General features: G+C 47.2%; 1 protein-coding gene across 1 annotated transcript in view; it reads right to left on the minus strand.

Annotated features, from left to right (window-relative positions):
- The window catches only part of PTDSS1 (phosphatidylserine synthase 1), a 68,648-nt gene that overhangs the window by 26,959 nt on the left and 16,761 nt on the right, over nucleotides 1–24,928 (minus strand). Inside the window, exons 3-6 of the mRNA XM_055546612.1 lie at nucleotides 16,344–16,388; nucleotides 13,546–13,670; nucleotides 5,403–5,561; nucleotides 1,676–1,827 (exon numbers count right to left, since the gene is read on the minus strand). Of these exons, the coding sequence (XP_055402587.1) occupies nucleotides 1,676–1,827; nucleotides 5,403–5,561; nucleotides 13,546–13,670; nucleotides 16,344–16,388 (481 nt within the window). The remainder of the gene's footprint in view (nucleotides 1–1,675; nucleotides 1,828–5,402; nucleotides 5,562–13,545; nucleotides 13,671–16,343; nucleotides 16,389–24,928) is intronic.

The raw sequence follows: 24,928 nt of genomic DNA on the forward strand, positions 1-24,928 counted from the left end.
AACTCCCACCCATGGCTCACCGCCCCCCACCCCAACCTGGGGGCGTAAGGTATGGGAGGTGACCCATAGTGGCTCCTGGCCCTATAGCTGCTTCAGTTAAGTTACAGGTGATGACTTTTTTTGACCTTTCTTGGGTTTCACCCTAGAAATCACTCAATTAAAAATTTTATATTCCCGTGATAGAAACAAACAGTCCCACAGGTCATAAACGAGACCACTGAGGCTCCAAGACATGGACTGGCTGATGCCGGCGCACCTCCTAAGCCTCAGAGCTGGGGGCAGATTCTGGTCCCCGCGTGGGAGACCAGGGGAGCCGAAATCCAAGGTCACAGTATTTAATTAATGGTAAAGATTTTTCAATTCAACAAGAACATTATGTCGAGGCCCTTCAGGTCTTAGACACTGTTTTAGATGCTGAAGGCAGAAGGACAAACAGGCCAGGCCTTTCATTCCTGGAGCAGGGAGAGGACAGGAGGGGCAGCAAGGGGCCCAGGCTTGTTTCTTCACCCACTCACCCGCCCATCAACAAGCCTGCGGTGAACAAACCTCCTGCAAGAAGGCTTGAGGCACAAGGCCAACAAAGACAGAGAGTCTATTCCCAAAATCAACAGGAACAAGGAAGGGCCTATACTAAAAAATGGTGGAACTTCATGGAAAGAGGTAGAGAAAGACGGGGATAAAGATACGATGTGATGGAGACCTGGACATTTAATGGAGTGAAAAGGTTAATCCAACCTGATCTATATTCCTTCGTGTTTAATGTAACTTGAAACCAGGGGGACTTTTTTGTTCATTTGTTGTGCTTATGTCTTGGGAATTTGACAGAATGATTCTCAAGCTGAATTTGAGCATAAATGTACGAAATTAGGGAAGCATAATGGAGTGTTTAAGGAGCCAGGCAGCCTGATGCAAATTCAGACTCAGCTTGCTAGCTGAATGTCCTCAGGCAAATTACCAAACCGAAACCACAGTACCGTCATCCCTGAAATGAAGAGGATGGTTGGTGTGTCTACCCCTAGGGTTGATGTAAGGCTCAAATGAGATACTGTGTATGAAGGTTGCTGAGAGCAAAACCCAGTGCTGCTACAGATTTTGTTACATTATATACTGCTCAAAATGTATTGAAAAGTCCTTTCAAGTCAGTGGCCAATGAAAGGATTACTCACGAAAGGGATGGAATAAACTGGTTAATCAGACCCAGCACACTGTGGAATCTCCCCCTTATACCATATGCCAAGAGTAATTTGACACGGAATAAACAGGTTACTTATAATCGCCAAGCCCATGGACTTTGTCCTCAGGCCCATGAGAGACCATCACAGGGGAATGACATTATGGCTCTGACGGTCCTGAGACCATCCCTCGGGCAGCGGTGGCTGAAGGCTTAGAGGGGTTAACCTGGGGACAAGGCAGTCATCAGTCCAGCCGTGGGAGTCGGAATGCAGGCTGGGGAATAAGGATTAAAAAAGAGGGGATGGATTTGAGAAACTCGTAAATGATTCAGCATTTTCAGGATCACTGCCTGAAACTGGGTTTAGAACCATTTTTGAGCTCCAGTGACCAATGTATAATTTACTCCTCGTCATCAGAGAACGCCCTCATGCTGTGGGATACTGAGCAGTTAAGTTCACATCATGAGAAACGGTGACGCAGGGCCCGGAGGAGGACGACTCACTTGAAACTTGCCCAGTGGTAAGTCCGCATCTCTAAAAACCGGCAGACGACCATGCCCAGCCAGATGCCGCCCCCGTTGCACAGCAGGATGTCCAGGATGACTTGGTCCCACCAGCACTCGGCAAAATTGGGTAGAAGATGCATGAAGAAAAGCTGGGAAACACGAGAGAGGATGGTTGTGAAAAATAAAACAAACCCGGGGTGCCATCCTGAAAGATAATGTTCCTTTTAACAGTATGCTCTTTTGTTCAAACTTGTTGACATTTTAGGTTTCACTAACGTATTAAAAAAAAATAAATAAAACCAAGTTCTGTAACCAGGTTCTTATTTTTTATTTCATGACAGTTTGCAAATACTGCTAATCCAAACAGTGCCTTTTTAAAATTTATTTTTAATACAGGGTTTTAAAGAAATGATGATCCATCTTGAAAAATACTACCAATAAATCACCTTGGCTCATGACAATGTGACATGGACCCCAGAGAAGGAAGGGAGCAAAGTTTTCTCAACTGCCTACAGAGCACTGGCAGAATCCTTGAAACTAGCAGCTTGAGAAATTAAGCTGTGTATTTTAGAAATGGTCTACAGATATTTGAATAAAATAGTAAGCTGTAAATTAGCTTAACAGGAAGTCTCACACTAATCGATTTGCAGTGATGATATTTTATTAAGTGCCTACGATGTAGCAATACAAGGTGGTGAGACAAAATGGACCAAGGTCCTTGATCTCAAGCCAGACTTACTCAGAACCAGACACTTATTCAGAACCCCAGAATCAGGTAAGCTGTGGCAAGTGCTACAACGGTGACATAAATGGGAACCGCAGAGACACGGAAGAGATTCATTCTGAGAGATGGCAATTGTGGCAGATTTCTGAAGGGAGACAGGCTGGAGTGGGGTGGTTAAGGACAGGAGTGACTGGTTTCAAGAGATGGAGATGAAAGTGAAGATATTCCAGAAAAGAGGCACAGTGAGATCAAGCGTGGAACAGAAGTCTTTTACAGAAATAGTTCTGTCCAAAACAAAGGACCTGTTCGCCGTGTCCAGAGCAGCACAGTGTACTGCGTGAAGGCTCACTTTTAAGAGTCTGAAATTATAAAGACAATGCCTGACAGCTCTCTGGAAAGAGGCAACCCCATAACTGTAAACCTCTGAAGTGATCAAATAAATGCTACAAATTAGAACTATTCGTGAAAGCATTTCATAGACTGTGCACACAGGTGTGCTAAGTCACTTCAGTCTTACCCAACTCTGGGCGACCCTAAGGACTGCAGCCCACCAGGCTCTTCTGTCCATGGGACTCTAGGCAAGAACACTGGAGTGGGTTGTCCTGTTCTCCTCCAGGGGATCTTCCCGACCCAGGGATGGAACCCACATCTCTTACATCTCCTGCATTGGCAGGCGGGATCTTTACCACTAGTGCCATGTAGAAAGCCCTTTCACAGACTGCAAAACCACACAAATACAAGGATTCTGTCTTCCTGATGTGCCTGCTGCTGAGAAGATACAGAATAGCTACTGTGTGTGAGGGTGAGGGGCCAGGGGCTGACCCCTGGCAGGTGGCGCACCGCCTGGGACTGACTCCGAGGTCCAAGCCATGACATGGAGCATTAACTCACATGAGGCAGAGAGAAAATTCTGCAGAAGCCCATGACACAGACCTGCTGAAACAGGACTCTGCCGGGGAGTGGATGTGGAGCACTGATATCCACCTGAGGAGCCTTTCTAGAGAGTACCGGGTTCGGGGGTGAGACAGCCCAGAAAGAGAGGAGTTGGGGGAGCTGGAAGGAGTCACCTTCACTCACTCACTATAGATTTGGGGGCGTCTGCCCGTGTGAGACAGAGCCCTGGGGTCTGGGACTGGGCAGACACGGGCCCTGCCCTCTGGAGGCATGAGGTTTAGCAGAAAAGAGACACCTGTCACGTACCTAACATGGGCCGAGTGTTTCAGGGGAGAAGGGCCGGATGCTCTACTTGCAGGGGCACCAACGTGAGCCTGGCCAGCGGGAAGACACAGGGCAGAGAGGGAAGAACTCAGAGGATGGCTTCCTGGGAGGTAAGGACACAGCAACTGTGCAGGGCAGGAAGCAGAGGGCAGGTAAGAGGTCTCGGGGAGGCTGGGCCAGCTAACACCCTAACACTGGCCTTCGTAGGCTGTTCAGAGCCCCGCCCCCATCCTGATTTTGCTTTAAGAGCAATGGACAAACAGGGAAGAGTTTGTAGTAGAAGCATGTGATGGGGTTGAGGTCTGTAAGGATCACTTTGAAATAGACAGTGTTGCAGGAGCAGACAGGAAATTCAGCTAAGAAGAGAGTAGATTAGATACAAGTGGGAGCAGAGGGATGACCTGGAGAGGTGTCTAGAAAAGAGGCGTTAGGACTTGGGTATGACAGGATGCTGGGGAACAAAGAAAGGGAAGGGCAAGAGGCCAGGTAGGTGAGGAAGGCTGAGCGCCTCGCACAGGTCACACGGGGATGAGGTCCTGAGGACGCCTGCAAGTCGGAGAGCGAGTGTGAGGTACAGGGGCAGGGACAAAGGCGTGCTCACAGGCAAGCACCCCTGGATCCACTCTCGGCTCGGAGCTCCAGTTTCCACTGTTACACTGGGATACACGCTACCCTTCCAGGTCACGGGGAAGATTCTCGATGACTACAAACAGTGGCAGGCACTGTTACGCATCGAATCGTGGCCCCCTTAAAGCCCATACGGTGGAGGCCCTGACCTCCAGGGCCTCATAAGGTGAGCTTATTTGTAAAAGCAGTCTCTGTAGCTGTAATTACCAAGATGGGGTCATCCTGGAGGAGGGGGGGCCCCGAACCCAGTACGCCTAGTGTCCTCATAGAAGGAGCACCGCGTGAAGGCACACGGGGAGAAGGCCATGGGGGGACAAAGGTGGAGATTGAGGTGATCTAAAAGCCAAGGAACACCAGAGGCGGCCAGCAAACCACAAGCAGCGAGGAAAAGCCCGGGACAGGTTATGAAGCGGTGAACCAGGCGGACACCCTGAACTGAGGCTTCCAGCCTCCGGGGCCGTGAAAAGCATGTTAATAGAAGTGACTGTCTAACCAGTACACTCGCTAAGTTACGATCAGGGCAATGATGGGCCTGTGCAACATCACTGAAAAATAATCATAATCAAGAAATAACTGTGCACACAGCCAAATTCTGTTCCCTGGGAATGATTAAGAATAATATATAACTGAGCAATAAATGAACCAGTTCCCCGAATGTCACTTCACTAATAGTTTTTCAAGAATATATCTCTTAAATTCAATAAATGAGACAAACTTTTGATTACTGAGATAGCTGAGCTCTACTGGGAATTCAGTTTCGGCTACAAAGCATCCTGGATACACTCATAAAGTCCCGAACACCACAATTCTATTTATCTCAAACTGGGAACTAGTTAGTGGGTGGAGCGCCTGTTAACTTCTCAGCAGAAGTCCTCATTACCACTGAATTGTGTTGTTTGGGATTTTAACTCCATTCTTTAGCTTGATTCCAGTTGTTTCTCTTTAAGACTTGTGAGATAGAGCAGGCCTGAAGCTGACAAGGAGCTTCTCTGTGTGTTTGACAAAGGCTTAAAATATCCCTTGGGATTTAAATAGTTTCATGCCACAGGAGCTGGGGAATAGATTACGTGACTGCTAACTGACGGACTGTCTTCCTCCTACGTACAAACTGTCCACGCTACAGCATCTAGACAGCGGCCCACGCCCCCTTCTTACCTCGGTCAGCTCCCAGGTGATACTGATTGTCCAGCAGAGACCATAACTTCGGATCAGCAGGGCCTTCATGGCCCAGCCCCAAAAATGTCCAAAGGCAAATATATCAAAGTGGCTGATAATCCTCTCCCAGGTGATGACATGGCAGTTCACAGCATACTCCTGTTTAAGATAAAACGGAAATAATTAGTAATGCTCTAGAAATCAACTTGCTTCAGGGTCTGGACAATAAAATGAAAACAACTGATGTGATCTTGACAACTAATATGTGTCCTGCCCAATAAAAAGTTTTAGTGACTGAAGTTGTTTGAGGAAAAATGGACAAGTATTAGTTTATACACTAGAATTGCTTTGTTCCGAATTGCAAAAGCTTAAATAAAGTGGGAAACAAAATCATTTTACAAAAGCTTAACCCATCTTAAAGAAGTGGCATCACAGAGCCCGTGTCATTTGCCCACAGGGCAACTGTGTTAAAATCAGTAACAAAAACACAGAATCCTAATAAATAAAGAATAAAGAGAAAGCCAACTGGTTTGGAAATTTAAAAACACACCTCTAAATATCATGGAGTTAAAAGGAACTCATAATAGAAATTTAAAATATACTCAGTATTAAATGATAATGAAAATATTACACATCAAAATGATGAGATACAAGTAAGCAGAAGTTAGAGGAAAATACACATTCTTAAATGTTTTTATTAGGAAAGAAGAAAAGCTGAAATATCCAGCTTCAGAAATTAGAAGAAAGCAGAATTACTCCTCTACCCAACAATGTATAATATTGCATAATCTAAATATTTAAACACTACAAAGCTTTCAAGAATTTAGGTTCCATCTCTAATATCTTTTTCTTTTTAATATGTTTTGAAAAACTTTCAAATCAATTTCCTTTTATTTCTGTATTTATTATGAAAGCAGTTATCATATGACAACACTTCTCAGAGAGTTCTACATTTCCCATTCGCTTTTCCCAAATTAATCAGATAGGAAGGAGTAAGATTTCAGTCAGCTGGCAGAGTTCCTGTAAAGTATAACATTTTCAAATTCTAGAAACAAGACTCTCTGAAGGAGCAAAAACAGCACTGGGGTGCCCCTCTCTCTCTTCTGAAACCCACTGCCTCCGATTTCTGAAGCTTTCTCAGAACAAATGTACTCTAATTTGCAAAGCCGAAAGGACATTTTTTAAAACTGTATTTTTTTTCTGATATGGGATGATGATGTGTAAGTGGAAAATCTAGAAAAAAAGAGGGAAAAAAATCAATAGGGGTAAGTCAAAATAAGGCTTAAAAAAGCCACAGCACTGCCATGAGATGACAATTCTCCTTCCAGGCTCTGCAGCACGTGCCTGCCGCAGGAATCACAGAAGGACAGACACACCCTGGGCCTAGCGCAGTTACTCGTTAGGTTAAGGAGGGTTCAAGGCCTGGTCAACTCCCGTTTCCGCAGACGCCCTATCCTCTTCTTTACACTGCAGCATGCTGCGGAGGGTTAGATAAGAGAGGGCTGAGTCCCATCTTCAGAAGGCTGCTCTGAGGGCAATCATGGGTTGCAGACCACTTCGGAGGCCTTTCTACTCTCCAGGAGAATATTTCTGTGCTTCAACAAAAGGGAAGGTACTCTGAAGGCACCACAAAGAGCTAAGAGTGTCTGCTGGTGTATAACTATTATATTATCAAATAGTAATTAGGAACAAATTTGCCAGCGGTCACATCTGGAAGATCCTGAGGTCGAGGTCCCGGTCGTGAGAGGGACGCAAGACGCCGCGGTTTAAGGCAGCTGGGGAGCACACACAGGCACAGCCCTGGAAGCGGGAGGAAGAACTGTGCAGTGAGGACTCCGAGGGCTGTACAGGGAGGAGGGAGCAGGGGGGAGCACGGAGCCCGCCCTCCCAGCCGACCCACCGCTGGCCTGGACGGCTCCACCTCTCCGCTGTTTGCCCAACACTAGACCAAACACCAAGTCCTGTTCACTTTACCTCCCAATGTGTTTCTTCTTCCAACTCAATGCCACTGTTATTTCTTGCTTAGACACCTGCGATAGCTTTCCAAAACTATAAAATGTATAGTTGACACTCTGACCACCCACCTCCAGCTTAAGACTACAAAGGTTTTAACAGGTCTCTCTGAAATCAGTTCTCTATAAATGAAATGATTTTGCAGATCATAAATCAGACAGTTTTGGGTGTGTGTGCGCTTGGGGGCATGTGTGTGTTTGGGAACGTGTGTGTGTTAGGGTGTGTGTGGCTTTGGGTGTGTGTGTGTTTGGGGGTGTGTGCATGTTTGGGGGGGTATGCATGTTTGGGGGGGTGTGTTTGGGAGTGTGTGCATATTTGGGGATGTGATGTGTGTGTCTGGGGGTATGTGTGTTTGGAGGTATATGCATGTTTCTTTGGGTGTGTGTGTTTGGAGGTGTGTGCATGTTTCGGTGTGTATGTATGTGTGTGTTTGAAGGTGTGTGCATATTTGTGTGTGTGTGTGTGTGTGGAGGTGTGTGCATGTTTAGGGGGGTGTGTGTTTGGAGGTGTGTGCATGTTTGGGGTGTGTGTGTGTGTTTGGAGGTGTGCATGTTTGGGTGTGTGTGTGTTTAGAGATGTATGTTTGGGGGTATGTGTGTTTGGAGGTGTGTGTGTTTGGGTGTGTGTGCATGTTTGGGTGTATGTGTATGTTTGGAGGTGTGTGTATGTTTGGGGTGTGTGTGTGTTTGGAGGTGTGCATGTCTGGGTGTGTGTGTGTTTGGAGATGTGTGATGTTTGGGGGTATCTGTGTTTGGAGGTGTGTGCATGTTGGAGGGTATGTGTGTGTGTGTGTGTGTGCATGTTTGGATGTGTGTGTATGTTTGGAGGTGTGTGCATGTTTGGGGGTTGAGCATGTTTGGGGGTGTGTGCATGTATGGGAGTGTGTGCTTGGGGGTGTTTTAGGGTGTGTGTTTGGGGGTGTGTGCATGTTTGGGGTGTGAGTGTATGGGAGTGTGTGCTGGGGGGTGTTTGAGGGTGTGTGTTTGGGGGTTGTGCATGATTGTGTGTGTGTGTGTGTGTGCATGTTTGGGTGTATGTGTATGTTTGGAGGTGTGTGCATGTTTGGGGGTTGAGCATGTTTGGGGGGGTGTGTGAGTATATGGGAGTGTGTGCTTGGGGGTGTTTGAGGGTGTGTGTTTGGGGTGTGTGCATGTTTGGGGGTGTGTGAGTGTATGGGAGTGTGTGCTTGGGGGTGTTTGGGGGTGTGTGCATGTTTGGAGGTTGAGCATGTTTGGGGGTGTGTGAGTGTATGGGAGTGTGTGCTTGGGGGTGTTTGAGGGTATGTGTTTAGGGGTTTGTGTGTGTGTGTGTGTGTGTGTGTGTTTGGAAGGGCAGCCTTCCCAGTGTGGAAGGATCTTGGGCCTCCTGCCCTGCTCTGTCACTCAGTCCTCCCTGGGGAAGCTGGTGACCACGGAAGCAGAAAGAACACATGTACCTACCCTCTTTAGGGTCCCCCCTTGGGAAATTATTCGCGTACAGACAGCACAGGATCCCGTCAGCCCCCTCACCCTTGGAGGAATTTTTGTGAGTCGGGTTTGCCCTGTGGGAGGAAGCCCGTGGATGTCCAATGGGAAAGCAGAGCAGAAACCTAATCTGGGGCAAGGGATTAGTACTGCACGTGGCCCGGGTCTAAAGCCATCTGCTCCACTGAACTTTAACCAGGAAGAAGTCAGCCGATGTACACTCTTCTTTCCCCCATTTTCAAAACCAGACTGGAGATGGGGCATGATGTTTACTGACCCGCTAAAGTATCAGTTGAGATCAGGTAACTCCTCTGCTTATAAACCTTCAGGGTCTCTTAACTACATTCACAAAGTACTCCTACCTCCTGTCCACACCTCCCAGCCTCAGGAACGGCCCTCCTCTGCCTCTCATTCCTTCTCTCCTTTACTCTTGACTCATCCCAGGTCCCCAGTTGGGGACTCCATGCAGACTGACCCTTCTTCCTGAATAATGGCCTCGGGCCCCTATTCTCCCACTTGGCTTGGCTAATTCCCACTCACTTTCTAGTTGTCAGCTTAGACAGCGTCACCAACTCAATGGACAAGGATTTGAGCAAATTCCGGGAGACAGTGGAGGACAGAGGAGCCACGACTTAATGACTGAACAACAAGAATAAACATCAGCTCTTACAGAGGCGTTCCTTGACCTCTCAGAGTAGACAAGTTCTAATAGCACCCATATCTTTTTCTTTATCCCACTGCACTGTGTACTGAAATCATTACACTTTCTTGATTCTATGACACATCTTTTTCACATTTAGCATTTTGACAATTGGGTGAATATTTCAATGTACTGGGCTTCCCTGGTAGCTCAGCTAGTAAAGAATCCACCTGCAATGCAGGAGACACTGGTTTGATTCCTGGGTCAGGAAGATCCCTTGGAGAAGGGATAGGCTACCCACTCCAGTATTCTTGGGCTTCCCTGGTGGGTGAGCTGGTAAAGAATCTGCCTGCAATGCAGGAGACCTGGGTTCGATCCCTGGGTTGGGAAGATCCCCTGGAGAAGGGAACAGCTACCCACTCCAGTATTCTGGCCTGGAGAATTACATGGACTATATAGTCCATGGGGTTGCAAAGAGTTGGATGTGACTGAAGGACTTTCACTTTCAATGTATTATAATGTTTGGTGCCTGTTTCACTTTTCTCCTTCCAAGTCATACGGGTGATTGATAGGGCATCATACCATTGATGCTGACCCTATGATCAAGCTGAACATCATAAAAGAGAGACCCCTAGACACTGTGAGGCCCAGTGTGGTACATGGCACCGCCTATGAGCAGCCCTGCCATGGAAACCTGCCTGGAGTCTGGATCCCATCCAGCCTCTACATCTAACTTCCAGTTTAGAGGAAATACAGGGAGACAGAGGGATGCATTAATGATACCCTGGGAATGCAAGCTGCAAAATCCAGAAGTGAGAAGCTCCATGGAATAAACAATATAGTTTCTTTGACAAATAAACACTGATGTGAAACCAAAGCATGGAGGGACTGCAGATTAAGAGATACGAGAGCTGCAACAAAGGCGACATGGGGACCTTGTCTAGATCCTAACTCAAACAAGTCAACCATTAAAAAAAAAGAAGAAAGAAACCTTTATGAGACAACTGGGGAAGAGATGTGAACACTGCATACTGTTAACTTTAAGCGACTAAAAATGGCATTGTGGTTACGTTTTTAAAAATCCATATATTTAAATATTGATGTCTGATAATAAGATGTGTGTGTGTGTTAGGGGAAGCGAGAGGGTGGGATGAAACAAGATTAGGCATGTGCTGATAAAATTTTTAAAACTTATCAAAGTTATCTTAAACAATTCTCTAAGAAAAAGAGCCAGCAATTAATTTGTTTAATTTGCCTTTTTGTAGATTCTAGGCCCCGAGAGGACATGGAATTGGGGGCAGGAGGGTCTTTCCCCCACTACCACCAGCATGGTGTCCAGCACATAGGAAAGATCCAGTGAGTATTTACTAAACAGACTGCTGCTCCAGACAACCCAGTCTATAAATCAGATGCACTTGAAAGCTTGTCTGAACCTTAGATCATATATTTTTGAACAGAATAAATATTTAGAAACATAGCAAACTTTTCAGAAAATTACATAAAAGACTGTCTTTCATAGGATTTCAATGACTGCCCTCCCAACCCCAAGTTATAATACTAATTTTCAGGGGGAAAGGGTGTCTGCATTTCAATGTGTGGCACCTGCCATGGATGAGAGCCAGGTATCAGGAGTAGGAACCAGTGGTGGCTGAAGGAATGGGGAGGGCAGAAGGACCAGGGAACCAGGGACTAGAGGCTTCTGTCTTACATAAAGACACTTCTCACCAGAAGTCCTAAAAATGGAATGCGTTTCTCTAGAGCCATCAAGGAACAAGTCCTCAGAACTGTAAAAGCTTACTTTAAGGAAGTAAAAAGTGACGAGGAATTAGAGATGGAGAAGACTAAGGCCAGGCCAGCACCAGCTGGAATTCCAGAAGCTGAAAACTGCCTCTGGCTTTGCTTTGTTTGCTGAGAAAGAATTAGCCGGTCCCTGGAAACTAGATTTTAAATGCCAGTGTCAGCTCTTTGGGGGATTGTAATTATTGACATGACAATAGGATATCCCTGTGATGTTAAGTCGGAGAAGGCAATGGCACCCCACTCCAGTACTCTTGCCTGGAAAATCCCATGGGCGGAGGAGCCTGGTGGGCTGCAGTCCATAGGGTTGCGAAGAGTCGGACATGACTGAGCAACTTCATTTTCACTTTTCACTTTCATGCATTGGGGAAGGAAATGGCAACCCACTCCAGTGTTCTTGCCTGGAGAATCCCAGGGACGGGGGAGCCTGGTGGGCTGCCATATATGGGGAGGCACAGAGTCGGACACGACTGAAGCGACTTAGCAGCAGTAGCAGCAGTGATGTTAAGTTCCTAAGGAAGGTGGATGTCAAAGTGTTATGAGATTTCCTCTCCCCCACCCACTGTGAGAACAAGCCTGCTGCTGCTAAGTCGCATCAGTCGTGTCCGACTCTGTGCGACCCTATAGACGGCAGCCCACCAGGCTCCTCTGTCCCTGGGATTCTTCAGGCAAGAACACTGGAGTGGGTTGCCATTTCCTACTCCAATGCCCGAAAGTGAAAAGTGAAAGTGAAGTCGCTCAGTCATGTCCAACTCTTAGCGACCCCATGGACTGTAGCCTACCAGGCTCCTCTGTCCATGGGATTCTCCAGGCCAAGAGTGCTGGAGTGGGGTGCCATTGCCTTCTCCGGAGAACAAGTGTGACACACCAGCAAATCTACCTGGAAGTTAGTTCATCATATGACCATTCTGACTCAGGAAACTCGTGGCGGGTAATAACTATAACCTGGCATATCCTTCTCCTAGTCTCTGTTTCATAAGACACCTGGGGGCGTCAAACACTCATTATCGTAACTATATGTTTAAGGCACTATCTTAAGGGCAAGTGTAGGTTTTGGACCCAGATGGATCTTATTTTAAGCTTCTATTTCCTCCTTGGTAAAATGGGGATATGAACATATACACTATATGTAAGGCACTATATATAAAGCACCCAGCTCGGCCTGGCCGAGCAGACAATCCACAATCAACAACTGTTGTCAACCTCACCCTAACTGTTATGATCAGCATCATTAGAAACTGGAAGTCACCCTGTACCTTTCTCTTCCCTTAGAGGAAGAATCTCAAGACAGACTTTGCTCCTTGAGACTTTCAAATAATTTTTGGCCTTCTTATTTTTGTCTTTAACACATCCTTTTATAAAAGTTAAAGATAAAATCTGGAAATACCATTCCAAGAAGGGTCTGACCAATCTCGACTACGCTAGAATGATCACTTGTTCGACTTTTAGCTAACTCCCTCCGTACCGCGTTCCTGCTTGTTAAACAAGGACCCACCTATGGCCTAAATGTCTGTTCTTCTTTTCTGACTGTCGCTAGGTAGTTCTTCAACCTGTACTAAACATCAGGCCTTTTTAAAAATTGAAAAAGGAACAGTATTACAGTATAAAATAATCTCTTTACTAAAAGCCGAAGCCATTAGTCATTTTAGACAAGAACAAAGTTATTTATTGTGGCTTCATAAAAGTAATGAATGAAATGGCTTTCCTCATTACAACTTGGCCCCTTCGTGGCAAGCAGCGGGGAAGGATCCGGGCATCAGGGCTGGAGTCGGGGGGCAGAGGGGCTGCGGGAGACACTGACGGAGCTGAGCTGCTACCACGGGAGGACTGGTGTGTGAAGCACCATGTTAGGCCTTCGTTTAGGCCACAGTAAACATCCAAGGGAAGTATTATGTCACTTTACAAAAGAGGGAACAGGCTAGAGTCCACAGCCCAAGGCCCCACAGGTTACAAGTGTCAGGGGCAGAGTTCCCACCTATGGCTGATGGTAACGTTCATCTCTTCCTACCACCCACTTTGGGCCAAGAAAGGATTCACATTCCTGGACTGGATCACTCATCGTGGAAACAGGCACCACACCAGCCCACCCAGAGACTGGTGCCGAGGTTATCTACGTAGGAAATATAGGGAAAATTTCTACGTAGGACCAATTTAAGATATGAAGCCAACATTACCTCCTACACCCAAGGGGTCAACCAGCTTCTCTAACACACAGTGGACAAGTACGTACCATGACGTCTGCTTCCCTTGTGGCATAGCGAAGGTTTGGGTCTAGCCAGTACATCAAGGATTTAACCTGCTCGAAGTTCAGGAAGAGGAGGAATACCAGGAACAGGAAGTAGAGCACGCTGAGCCCTGCAGGAAACAAGAAACACCCTCAGGTCCAGGAAGGCAGCCGGTGTCAGACGGCATGATGCTTAGTGGCCCCAAGCAGACGTTGGTGCTGAAATGTGGGCTGTGGGGACCCCTCACGTGACAAGCTGGCCTTTCCTTTGATGAGAATTTGACACTCGGTCCTCATCTAGAAAGAGATGCTAACACTGGGAGCTGGAGGGGTGGCAGATGACTGGCGAGGGGGTGGATAAGAGGACCCGGCACTCGGGCCAGGAAGGCAGGCAGAGGCGACCAGGTGGGTTCCTGGAAAGAAGGTCCATGGCCCGCATGTGGTTAGGGGCTGACAGAGATGGGAAGGGAGTGAGGCCGCTAGGAAGGGACGGCCAGGGCTCAGGGCTTCTGTGAAGACCACAGACTTGACCTGAAGTCAAAGGAGGAGCCCCTGATGGGATCCAAACAGGAAAATGAGGTGACCTGGGGAACATTTCAGGAGACGGCCTCTGGCCACTTGCATGGAGACTGGACTGGAGGCGGGCAAGGAAGGCCTGGCAGATGGCCCGGTTTGGGGTTTGAGGGGTGAGAGGTGGCCCAGGGTCACTCATCCCCCCACTAACACCCCACATTAACCCCAGTGGGCATCATGATACGGTCACACCACATCGTAAGTGGTAGCCTAATAATCGCCCATGTCATTTAAAAAAGAAAGTCAATAGTCTACCGTAAGAAGGCAAAAGCCTGCAAAGATATTTTAGAAAGACTTGAGAATCAGCCACCAATGGCTTTGTTACTTTCCCTCTTCTTTTCGAATCTGCTGGGATGAAAATGCTTGTGGAGGACATCTAGACGCTGTGATACAAACGACCTTGGACCACAGCACCCCATCCAAAGTGGGCTGGCACTGGTCCCCAGGGAGCCGCTCCAGAGGAGAGAGTGTCCGTGGCTGGAATGGAATCCTCCGAGGCAGCTACAGCGCAGGCTGGTGGACGGGGCCGCTCCTGGTCCTCGGGGCTGGGAGGTTGGCTCAGAGGACACAGCTGACTTGGTCATGTATCCCAGGGCCCAGGGCGCATGCGTTTTTAGACAAGTCTATAGGATAGCCTTCTTATGTATTATTATGTACTAGCTACTTTTACTGGTACTTTTGACTGCAAATACCTCCCACGACACCTTCTCATTATGACCCTTTTGAAATAATTATTTTGGGATACAAAGAAAGTGTGGACCAGGAGGCCCTCCGTGAACGAGAGTTCACAGTTGGGCTTCAACATCCCTGAAGGCCTGAATATCATATGCAAAACTCTGTGTGTGCCTGTGTGTGTGTGTGTGTGTGTACACTGGGAAAGGGTCTATAGTTTTCATCAGGTTATCAAAGGGTTCCAGGACTCCAGGGAAGCAATAAAATTGCTCATTACCTAGAATGGACCATATGAAATTAGAAAAACTAGATGTAGCCATTTAGCTGAAAATGACTCACAACTTTTAAGTGGCCATATTAAGTCCATGAGCTGTAAGTATAATACAACCAGAATTATATTTTAAGAAATGGAAATGAGTCACGTACTTACCTGCAAAAAAAATACCTTCCCGTGGCATCCCCCGGCCCTTCCCAAGCCCTGTGTTCCCACCTACACCCAGCTCTGCCTCTCCTGGTCTGGCCTGCCTCTAGTATCTTCCTGGATCCTTCTTTGCAGGCAGGTTTCTGCCTAAGCACACTTCCTTCGCACCTCCCATCACCTCCAAGTGAAAGCAGCTACTAGTCAGTGTCGCTTCTTGTGGTTTTAATAAACTTCCTGCCACTTGGAGACGTCTGCTTTGCTCAGATTACTGATTTGTTTCCCAGTGTGCTTGCTACAGCCGCCCTCCCTCCCCCCAGCCCCTCCGCCTGCAGGCTCAGGGCCATAGGAGCCACCCACTCGGGACTTGGTGAACACCTGCCGAGCGCACTACCGAGACTCAGCACTGAATTCAGAGAGACTTGCTTATGATCTCTGAAGGGTGAAAAATAAACAGACTTGAGCATAATCTCCATTTTAAGGGTCCCTTCGCATAAGATTGCCCTATCTGAACCGTGAATAACTTTTTTGGATGATTACTTAGGTAAAATGAAGCCAAGCCCCAAAGTTTTGAAAATTAGATTTAAATCCCCTTGGGTGGTTTTACTCTTTGGACTAGAAATCAAGTAAATGCCATAAGAGACCCAACATGTATACGCGACATTCATCACTAAACTGTAGTTCAAATCAGGGCTCTTTGCTAAGACCTTTCCTTTTCTGAGTTCTTTCCCACTTAGGACACCAGGGAGATTGCTGGGGTTTCGGTCCCTCCTGGATGCTGACGAGGCAAATGCACTCATAAGATGCACCTGAGCGTCACTAGCGAAGAGCCCCGTCAGGAAGAATAAGCCACACTCCCTCACATCAGATCCCATGCATTAATGGACAGCAGTGTTGGGAGGTGGGGGCGGGGCGAGGCCAGGAGGGATTGAAACAGTTCACGTGTATGAGAATTTCCACTGTCACCAGCACTTTATTTTGTAGCAAAGCATTTTAATAACAAACTGATACCAGGAACACCAAAAAGTAAAAAACTATTAAGTTTTACAGTAGAGCGGTAAGAAAAACTGCTCTAACATACAAGGAAAAAAGATCTGTTGAGAGTAGAATGGATTTTGAAACTGACTAATGTGTAACTCACCAAAGACCATTCGCCACAAGGCCGGATGAGGCCGGGTAAAGGGACCTGCGGAGATAACATTACAAGGTCAGAACAGACTACTTTCAAACCAAGACCAAAATAAAGATAGCGCTGCTGATTTCCACAGAGATAAGGGGCTAAAAAATCCTCTCTATTGTCAAAACTTTTTTCTAGGAAAACTCTGGGAGGTCAAAGTCTAGGTTGAAAGGCTTTATCTACATTGTAACAACTATCCCCACAATTGTAACAGGCATGAATTACAATAGAGGCTTTTTTTTTCCTTAAAGCTTTGTCTTCAGAATCAGATGATAATTTCCCATAGACACAATGACAGTGAGTAGGTCACCAGACCAGCCTTTCACTGCATGTAATACTTACTAGATCTGAACAAGAAATCTCACAGCTTTGTTCTGGACATCCTGTGTGCGTGTGAGAGAGAGAGAGAGACAGACAGACGGAATCGTGTGTGTGTGTGTGTGTGTGTGTGTGCGTGTGTGTGTGTGAGACAGACAGACAGACAAGACTGTGATGGACCAACAATAAAAGAGAGAAACACTGTGCTTGGAGTGTGTGTGTGTGTGTGTGTGTGAGAGAGAGAGAGAGAGAGAGAGAGAGAGACAGTCAGACAAGACTGTGATGGACCAACAATAAAAGAGAGAAACACCGTGCTTGGAGGGTGTGTGTGTGTGTGTGAGACAGAGAGACAGACACACACACACACACAGACACGACTGTGATGAACCAACAATAAAAGAAAGAAACACCATGCTTGGAGGGGATGTGTGTGTGTGTGTGTGTGTGTGAGAGAGAGAGAGACAGAGAGGGAGAGACACACACACACACACAGACAAGACTGTGATGGACCAACAATAAGAGAGAAACACCGTGCTTGGAAAACAAGTGAGATGCGGAGTGACACAGAGCAAAGGCTTGGAGCCGGGAACACGCGGGCCTTTGATCATGACTTCTGGTAACAAAACACCTCTCACCAGTTCAGATACACAGATACAGATTTCACAAAACAGAAGCCAAAATTTCACAGGATGAAACTTACTACACGTGATATAATGATACGTTGCCTTCTATTTTATCTCATTAAAAAGAAAAAAAAAAGTAATTGAAGATGAATGCAAGTAATCTGGGCCTTGATCCACTAAACCGATTTACCACTAACTGAAGGGTTACAGCTGGCAAATACTGACCACTGTTCTAGAGGGAGGGCCCCTGACCTAGTTTGGGGCTGCCCAGGCCTCCCTGCACTTGGAGGATTTCCAGCAGTGTGATCCCTTATCTCCAGGAGAGAGGCCAGAACTTGCAGCCCAGCCTTCTCTATAACCGGGTCCCGATCCTATAGCTGCACCTGTGTCAGGGAACGTCAGGGGCTGGGGACAGTGGAGGGAGGTATGCATAGCGCTCCTCTCCCCGCTCCATCCCTGTGGTCCTGGCCGCCAGGGACAGTGGTGGGAGGCGGCACCCCTCACGCCGGTGAAGCTGGCGCTGGGGACACCACAGCAGAGGCAGTTCCATTTAGTACGCACTGCAGACGTGACAGTCACACAGACTGTGGTCAAGGCTCACTCATGGACCAGGTCTGGGTGATGGGCCAGCTCAGAAGTTAGCTAGGAGGTGGGGCCTGGCTTCCTGGCCCTCCCAGGATTCCTCCAGCCAGTTAACATCCGAGAACACACTCTTGCATCAGCAAAGTCAGTTTCTGTTGCTTGTGACCTGGAATCCTTCCTGAAGCAAACACTACATTGTAATTTTTATTCTGTAACTCATTCCAAATGGCCTATTTCTTTTTAAAAAGGCTATACTGAAACATACTCTACCTGCTTTCTTTGGATGAACCAAATTCATATGAGGAATACTGACTCAGATTCTGGGTTTACATGTTGAGAGTTCTGAAATTAAGTTTGTGAGGGACTCTGCTTCATCCCAGTGAATATGGTGTCTGAGTTTTGGATGGCAAGCAGTGAGAGCTCAGATACTGAAGAATTTAATAATAGGTTAATAACTCTGTTTGATTTCTGAGTTCTGACAGCAAAGATTCGGATTGCAAGGGATACCTATATTCTTTTTAATCAGCTGCTTTTTTTCTCAAAAAAGGCAAAGTGAAGCACAGAAACCAGAATCCCCTTCCAGGTAACACAACCTGGTTAACTTTCTTTGCCAATTATCGGAAAATTGATAGTTACATTTGTCATCTTTTAAGTTAATTTTCTCCTTCAAATGCTCTTCTTCACGGATGCTAGGTAATAGCTTCACTTGTCACCAGGAATGACTTGTCCTTCAGTAGCAGTCTGGCTTGCAAGCGTTACTCCATCCAAACTACTGAATTAACCTTTCAGACAGAACAGGGGACTCCAGTTTTCTCTATGATTTCCTTTTACAAGGTGAAACTCTGAATTTGTTATTTGGCTTGCAACAGAATTCCATGCCCAATCGACACTTTGAAACCACAGAGTGTTATTCTCAAGAGCACTCCTGACTCTAACAGTCAGCGGTGCTTTCCTTAACCCTTACTGGGTAGCAGGCCGGGGAGTGAGACACACCACCCCTTAGTCCTCCTGGCAGATGATGCGAGGACCACCATCGTTTCCTTTCTACAGATAAAGGCATCGGGGCATAAGGAACTCACTTACGGCCACTCCTCTCCAGGACTCCACTTCAGTTCTGGAGAACCCACGGCACTGTTCCATCAACTGTCAGAACTGGGCCAGCTTGGGAGACAGGGGCCGGGAAGGGGGCACAGAGCGAAGGGTCTGAGCCAGGACTGTCTAGGGGCCAGGTGAGGGGCAGAGAGAAACAAGCTAGTGAATGGAGCTTAACGCTACTACGATGTGGAACTGATAAGGTCTGGAAAGATGGGAAGGATGAGAGGGCAGGGAACTGATACAAGACCCCGCACACTGACCAGTAGAAAGGCCTCCAAAGTCATCGTCAGCCTGTGGTTACTCTAAGAGTGACCTTCTGAAAGCAGAACTCAGCCCTTTCTTCTAGCTAACCCTAAGCAGGACAATTTCAGAGTAAATAAGAGGATAGGGTGGTTGAGCAATGTGGGGTTGATGGGGCCTTAAGTTCTCTCCAACCCAACATGCAACTGCTTCAGCTCAAGACTTATATGTCTCTCTGTCTGGCTGTCATTCCTGATACAGACATGTCCCAGGGCCTGGAAAGAGAATATCCATCTTACTGCACTGCAGTTTGGTTTTTTAAAGCCTTATCTTGATTTACGGCTATGGAATTTTTCCCTTTTTTCTCCAATATCCCACTTATATACCATAGTATTACATCATAAATGTTTCTCATAAAATATGATTTCTAAAACTGCCCTTTCTGCCTTACATTTGATCTAAGGAAGACTTCAGAAATCTAATGTGGGGGGTTTAGGAAGAGACAGTGGAGCCCCAAGGAGCTCTGTCCTGAACTGGGTGGCTGGGAACAGACCACCAGGGCCTTTTACCTACAAAAGGTGATTTATAAGGCCAGCCTGGAATGTTAGGTAACCTTTCAGAGCTAACTTTAAACCCAATCCAGGCCTTATTTCAGTTGTCCAATACCCCCTCTTCTTTCTAAGAAGAAACTCTGAATGCTTTTGTGTAGTATTTTCAGAAGTAGATGCCAGCAGTATTACTCACACAGTAGTCGCTTCACTATCAGAGACAATAATATTGCTAAAAATACTATTTTGCCTTTTAAAAGATGGAGGATGAGACTGGCAGTTTCCTATAGGATGAGCCTTGATACTGACACTCATTGGTGTTCACACACACTTGGCTCCGCCAATCAAGTCACCTCTAAAACCACGCCTCCTACGGCATCCACCTGCCCAGGTGGGCAGAGCCATCCTGGACCATTTACCTCATCCCAATGCCTGCCCACAGATCTCACTCCCCCACAAACTATTTTCTTGGTGGGCTTCTTCTGCCCAGTATTACAGCCAGGACACGCAGGAGGGGTGGTCCATCTCATGGAGGGGTGCGGGGGAGGGGTGGTCGAGGCAGGACTTCTTGTCTATACTTTATTTCTGATTTCGTAAAAGCTGCCTGGAAAAGTCTGGGTCCTCAGTTCAATTATGCAGGAGAGATGGGGCAGGCACATCAGGGTGGTGATGGAGAAACCAGTGCTGGTTTGATTTACGAAGGTGGTTTTCGCACAAGACACATTATGAAAAACTACATGTTTTACTTTCTTATCAGTCCCTATGACTGGAATACCTCATTTTCAATCAGATATTAAGAGCCAGTTTGATTTCAAAAGAAAACAGAAACCAAATGTCTTTGCCACCAGAGAGCACGCATTTAAAACACTTCCTCGGAAATCAAACCTAAGATCACAGCCTGAATTGCCAGCAACCTATGGTCACATCCATGAACATCTGAGCTCCATGAACCAACCCGAGGGAGAGAGAATCCTTTTAACCCAAGTCAGAAGCTGCCTCTCCAGCAGCGGAAGGACTGTGCCTGGGAGCCTCACAGTCTGCCTCTTCTCTTTATTATCTCATTTTCAGCTTTATCGGGTGTAATTGACAAAGGAAATTACAAGATATTTGATTAGTACTAGTTGAAAGTTTAAATTCCTCCAGGAAAAACCCAGAAAAGGTGAAAAAAAAAAGATCTCTCAGAAAATTTCAAACCTAAGAAAGAATTTTTCTATCAAAAAAAAAAAAAAAAAAAAAAAGGGCATGGGGCAGGAGACAGAGAAAGGGGGGAGATTATACCATTTTTTCCTTCTTTTAATTTAGGAGACAATGAATCTTCTGGATTGCCTTCATGCCTCAAGGGGATGTGATTCGCACTATGTAAGCTCAGAGAAATCAGATGAGGACAAATAGAAGGGTAAACTCGGAAAAATCAAGACACCCTACAGATCTCACCCTCTTCAAAATACCCTGAAGAAGAGCTGAACAGTGCTCCTCTTGCAGATGAGCAGAGGACAAGAGAGGGCTGATTCTGTGAACTTCTTTCTTGACAGATTCACTACTTCATTCACCAGGTATCTGTTGAGAAGACCACCGTGGGCTGGGCAACGGGGGCCCAGGGTAAGTCCGGGGTGGCTGGGGTTGGGTGGGGTAGAAGGGGAGGAAGCGTGAAGGAGGCCCTCTGAAGCTGGAAAGGCACACAAGAGTCACCTGCTGAAAGAAATCTCGCAGCCAGCTGGAGATGCAGCGAGTTTCTAAATTTCACTCCGGTGACCGTGACGCAGTTATAATTACACTCCAATGACACAGTGGCATAGTTAAAATTACACTTACATGGGAGGGCCAGTTGCTCTAAGGAGGTGGAGGTGGCATTTAAAATATTTTCTTCAAGGGAACCGGAAGAGAGAGAATGGGAGAGAAGGTGACAGGAAAGAAGCGGGTGTAGGTAACAGACCCTCTCCCTTCCGGGTCTCCGCCTCCCCCCGGGCTCTCTTTCCTTGTGCATTTATCGGATGCAAGGAAGGAACTCTGGAACCCACCCCGTCACTCACTCTGTTGACTGTCAAACGAAAAAGCCTGCTTGAGTCTCCTCCACGCCTCCTCCATGTAACCCAGCAGTAAATTCTAAGCTGATGGAGGCAATCCTGGTTCTCTTCCACTCTTCCAGTCAGTGGAGATCTACGGGAGATCTATGAATGTGCCTGGGAGGTCCTCCAACCACCGTAAATGCCTGTCCTCAGGTCGGCCTGGAGCAGAGGTGGCGTGGGGCCTAAGCCTAACTGAAGTGGAGGACGGGCATGTGCGCTGCAGGCTTTCTAGAAAAGGCCTCTTCACTCTAAGATGCAGGGGAAGACAGGGCCCCCTCTGTGGCTGGACACCGCCCACGGCTGCATGCCAGCAGGGCTGCAGCTGTCCCAAGGCCACAAGACACGTAGAGAGCCCGGGTCCTCACATGCCACCGAGCTGCTCAATTAGACAACCCTGAACCACTCTTTCTCGGAACCTCTCGTGGATGCAAGAAAGTAAACATTTTATTTACTCTTTAAGCCACTTTGAAAGAGATCTCCTATTATTTGTGGCCAAAAGCATACCAGCTGTTATAAACCTTATGGAGAAAGTCAAGGGTCTTTGTCATCGGGACTCTGTTCCAGAAGAACCACAGGGCCCCCTCCTGTAGGAGCAGACCAGTCCTAGCACACAGAGAGCATACGTGAACGTGATCACACACACAAGACAGAGGCAGACAACCCAATGCAGGCTGATGCGTAAACGTTCAGGGCAGCCTTTACCAGGTCAAGGAGAAATGCACACGAATCTGCCAAAACAGAGCCATTCTGGGAATGCCATCCACTTTGGGCACTTCCCCAAAACTGCCTTTCAAGGAGAAGGCAGACGCTGGGCTCTGTTCCTCCCATTCATTCCAATACTTAATTTGAGAATTTGCATCAAGGGTGGGGAGAGTGGAAGACAAGGTGGCAAGACTGGAATGGGAAGAGGCGTGTCCATCCCACTCAGAGAACCATCCGCCCAGCAGAATGGCTCCCGCAAAGGCTGGCGTCTGAATGCCAGCTGGGGGAGAGGGATAGTCACATACCCAGGAGACCCTTTCCAGGGGGGCCGGCCAGGTCCCCAGCCCCATCAAATCCATGCCACCCCCTGATTCAAAAAAAAATATTCAAGGACAGCATTCTTTAATGTGGAAACTTATGGTTTTACTACTGATCAGATGTAGAGTAACTGGCTCTTTAGAGAACAAGGCAGACAATAGTGGGCTCGCTCAGTACACGTGGCTGCGAGATAGTCCCTCCAAGCACGACTTCCCTGACATCCTAACCCTTCCTGCACAGAATGCTGAAGGTCTCTGTCCTTTTTGTGGGCAAAGGATCTGATCACCAGAGGAGGAAAGGCACAGCCTCCCTGCTGCAGATGTGGAGTTCAGGCATCCCAGACACAGGCCAACTGAGGTCCTGAGACTGCACTCCTGGGAGAAAGAAGAGCCAGAGACTGGCAGAGAGAAGGAGAAACAGAGAAAGAGACACACACAGGAGACAGAGACGAGGCATCTCACGATGGGCCTCGCTTGAGACAAGACCAGGGCTCTGCTGAGCACAGGACCGTGCAGGGCTGGGCCCTAACCCCAGGTAGGAGGCAGCGGCTGAGGGTGGTCCAGGAGTGACTGACAGGCCTTGGGATCAGCTGTAAACCAAGCAGGACTCTGCGGGTCCTCCCTGCTTTGCATGTTATCACAAAGTCAGGGGAGCCAGGGAAAGCATGAAAACAAACAGCCTTTATCTTTCCAAAGGGAAAACAAAAGCCCAGTCCCACCAGAAGAGACTGAGCCAGTTACGTGGACATTGAAGATGACAGGTCTTCACGAGGGAAAAGAGGAGAAATCAGCAGAAATCATGCGAAATGTCACATCTGACAGATGCAATCCCCACTGTTCAGGGCTTTGGAGACCTTAAAAAAAGCACCACAGCCCCAGTGCTGCTGGAGTGCCCCAGCAGGAAAGGCTGTAAAATCGCAGCTATGGAGGGCTGAGTCTGGGAATCCCTAAACTTCCAGTACGGCTCTTAGAATTAGCAAGCCTAAATTTAAAAAAAAAAAAAAAAAAAAAAAAAGCAGAACAGAAACCTGCGAAGCTGCGAAAAAACAGGCAAGAATTAACACCCAGCCAAGGAAAACAGGAGGCTGGAAGAACAGACACATCTCTGGATTGATTAGTTTCCTAAGCACATACTGGGTTCTCATTGACTGATTTAAAATAAAAATTAGAAGAAAAAAAAAAAAGATGGTGGGGGACAAATGAGACAAGAAACAGGAAGAGAGGGTACAGACCAACAACGGTCCTGGCATCAAGCGATGGCTGGGAAGTAAGCCACTGACCCACACACGCCACGGCAGGCAGGGGCTGAGGGAGTGTCAGGAGCCACCAGTTGAACTGTCACCTATTCATCTTCCCTTGGGGCTCAGGCACCCACAGGCCTCGTGTTGGTAGCAAACCCGAGATGCAGTTTACCATCTACTCTGGGCTATATTCTTAGGCCACCTGTGTTAAGACCAGGTTCCAGAGCTCAGGGGGACCACCACTGTGTAGAAAATGCTCGATGCCCCAAGTGGCCACTTAAAGCTGCACGACAGCACAGCACCCTTGAAAAAGAGGATGGGCTCCGTGAAGTCCAAGCTGTCCCTAAACCTAAAATCTTGAGATGTTGTGTGCTGGGGCTTGCATGCGTGCTAAGTCGCTTCAGTCGTGTCTGACTCTTTGTGACCCTTTGGACTGCAGCCCACCAGGCTCCTCTGTCCATGGGGATTCTCCGGGCAAGAATACTGATGTGGGTTGCCATGACCTCCTCCAGGGCATCTTCCTGACCCAGGGATCAAATTTGAGTCTCTTAGGTCTCCTGCATTGGCAGGCAGGTTCTTTACCACTAATGCCACCAGCGAAGCCCTTGTGTGTTGAAAGCGGGAGGAAAAAGAAAGTAAGACAAATAACTTGAACAGCTGTTCAACACTGGGGATATTTCCTAGAATGTAAATGTCATAGCTGGGCCAATTCCCTTTCATTTCATGACCTCTCTGTATCTTGAACATTTTCTTGCAAAGAGTCAGACACAACTGAGCAATTTTCACTTTCTCTTTTCTTTCACTTTCACTGTATAGA

Source organism: Bubalus kerabau, chromosome 14 (genome assembly GCF_029407905.1).
Source record: "Bubalus kerabau isolate K-KA32 ecotype Philippines breed swamp buffalo chromosome 14, PCC_UOA_SB_1v2, whole genome shotgun sequence".
NCBI classification, from domain to species: domain Eukaryota; kingdom Metazoa; phylum Chordata; class Mammalia; order Artiodactyla; family Bovidae; genus Bubalus; species Bubalus kerabau.